This window comes from Apaloderma vittatum, unplaced genomic scaffold, assembly GCF_000703405.1.
Source record: "Apaloderma vittatum isolate BGI_N311 unplaced genomic scaffold, ASM70340v1 scaffold27729, whole genome shotgun sequence".
Classification (NCBI taxonomy): Eukaryota; Metazoa; Chordata; class Aves; order Trogoniformes; family Trogonidae; genus Apaloderma; species Apaloderma vittatum.
The window spans coordinates 5975-8622 of NW_009735017.1; the positions used below are offsets into that span (position 1 = coordinate 5975).

Below are 2648 nucleotides of genomic sequence, written 5' to 3' on the forward strand. Positions count from 1 at the left end.
GCGGGAAAGGAGGCGGCAGCGCAGGAGAAACACGAGCCGGGGCGTTGCGCCGCTGGACGTTCCCATCCCGGACGTGCCGCCGGGGTCGTCGCCAAAACGAGTCGAAGGCTTTCAAGTCTGCGAGGTGGCTCTGACTGTGGGGTGGGTTGGCGGCTTAAGGAGACGAGAGTGAGCTCTTCGCTGTCACTTAACCGGAGGAGCAGGTTGTTTTAACTGAAGATGGTGATCTTGGGGGTTTTTTTGGGGGGATTTTACGACAGGGGAGGATGGGCTGTCCCAACTTGGGTCAGATTTTCAGCCTGTGCACAGGTGCTTTCATCCCATTTTTTTCCCCTCTTCTTCTGGAGTTGAAACTTGGTTGTGAACTTGGGAAAATGCTTTTTGCTGTTCCTGTTAAAGCCAGAGCTTTAATAGTCTCCTGGAGTCTCCTCTTCTCCAAACAAAAGAGCCCCAGCTCCTTCAGCCTTTCCTCAGAAGGGAGGTGTCCCTCACATCTGCCCAGAGGTGTCCCTCACATCTGCCCCGAGGTGTCCCTCACATCTGCCCCGAGGTGTCCCTCACATCTGCCCCGAGGTGTCGCACTCATCTGCCCCGAGGGTGCATTAAACGATCTATTCCAACCACGCAAACCAAGGTGTTATTTAAGGGAATCCCTTCGATGAACCAAACCCGTCCTGGGCCACCCTGCCATCGAGATCCGCGCCTTAAAGCCGGGCTGAACGCGGGACGGGCGGGGCGAGAGGTGGCCCCTCCTGGCGTCCCCCGTCTCGTTTTTTGGGTGCTCCTGGGTGCGGCGCGGGGGGTTCTCCGTGCTCCTGGTGCCGCAGCGTGCTGACTGCCCTTGCTGTCTGATCGAGCAGGTGTTCTGGCGCTCTGGGCCCTAACCACGCATGTGATGTATGTGCAGGATTACTGGAGGACCTGGTTAAAAGGGCTGAGGTTCTTCCTCTTCATCGGGATCCTCTTCTCAGCTCTCTCGGCGGTGGGATTCTGCGCCTTCCTCGTTCTGGCCATCACCAAGCACCAGTGTGAGTATTGGGGGGTTCACTGGGATTGGGAATTGGTAGGAAACGGTGGGATTCACTTCTTTCTGGGCCAGATAAAGGGAAAAGGAGTTGTCTCATCAACATTCATCAAGCAGGTGGGTGAGGATATCAACCTCCGAACGCGAGTCAGCGGGGCGAAAATCCCCTTCTGCGCTCAGCCGGCCTTGCCCGAGGGAGGCTTCGCCTCATTCCTCCCCATATTTACTTGGCGACAGACCAAAGAGAGGAAATTTGGGGGAGGTTTGTTTTGTTCCGAGGAGTTGGCCTTGTTTGTCGCTTGCCGAGAGTCCCGGCGGTGTCGTGGCGCGGGGCGGTGGGCAAGCTGGGCCGGGGTCACCCCCCCCTCCCCTCCGCCAGCCCTTGGCCCCGACCGAAATCCGCTCCCCGCGGAGATCTGAGCGCTCCCAGGGTATGAAAATACTCGTACGCGGTTGTTGGAAACACGGCTGTGAAAAGAAAATCAAATATTTTCCCTCGCCGCCTCTCTTGGCGCCGTGAGGAAAAAATATTTGAGGGAAAATTGGGGGGTTTTTAAGGGAAATGAGGCTTTTTTAGCCCTAATTTAAGGCGAAAGTAAAGCACCCGCGGGGATTACTTATATATGGACCGTTTAGGACTGGTAGGTTTAACGAGTGGGGTTTTCTGGTTAAGTCTTGTTCTGTGTATTCTTCAAAAAAGGAAAAGGGATTCATTTTTATTGTTTAATGACGACCCAGCGGCGCGTACTTTGAGTTGGAAGAGTGTTGTGCCTTAGGTTAAGTGTGTTTAAAAAGCTGTTGACATCTCTAGAAGAAAAAAAAAACCCAAACCCCTGTAAAATAAGGCTGAAGAGTGCTGACGCGCCCTCGAAAAGCAGAACCGTGCCCATCTGACTTCAGAGTGGTCCCCACCATGGGTAAAAGCGTTTTTAGAAGGAAGGGTGATGTTTTATTTCCTCTGCAGGTTCATCTCCCCTCGCCGGGGCGGGGGAGAAAGGGAGCAGCGCTGAGAAATGAAGAAGGGAGAGGTCGTTTGCTCGAGCCGGGTGGGAATTCCCTCAAAATCCGGGCGCTGAGCGAGTCTCCTTTTCTCTCCTAGCCCTGACTGACCCCAGGAGCTACTACCTGTCGTGCGTCTGGAGCTTCATGTCCCTGAAATGGGCTTTCCTGCTCAGCCTGTACGCGTACCGGTACCGGAACGAGTTTGCAGACATCAGCATCCTCAGTGACTTCTAACACTCGGACTTCGACCCCGTCGGGACGCGCCAGCTCTTTGACTCGACCCGCGCGCGAGACGTTCGAGAGGCGCCGAAGGAACCCACCCGGTGCTGCTGGGTTTGTCTGTCTGCGCGAAGGGTTTGGTTGTCGTTTGGGGTTTTTAGTTTGGTTTTTTTGGGTTTTTTTCCCCTCCCCTAATGGCGTTCGCTCAACCGGTTAAAGTTTGGCCAACGATGTCGATCAAGTCCGTACCTTCCCGGGGAGTCCCGGCAAAAGGCTCGATCTGCTTTTCGGGTCGCCCTGATGGAGCTTTCGAGCGGGGACAAATGTGGAGCTGGAGGTTCACACCTCGTGGATGCAGCCCCCGCCGGCGTCTCCGGGGGCTCGTGGGGACGCCGGCTCCTTT

At 55.6% G+C, this 2648-nt stretch overlaps 1 protein-coding gene across 1 annotated transcript; it reads left to right on the forward strand.

Moving 5' to 3' along the window:
- Positions 1 to 860: 860 nt before the first annotated feature.
- Positions 861 to 2260, forward strand: SLC48A1 (solute carrier family 48 (heme transporter), member 1; the record flags this gene model as incomplete). Its single annotated transcript, XM_009876472.1, has 2 exons — positions 861 to 1028; positions 2124 to 2260. Coding segments are annotated over 2 exons (305 nt in total), but the record flags the coding sequence as incomplete, so codon positions are not given.
- Positions 2261 to 2648: the final 388 nt, after the last annotated feature.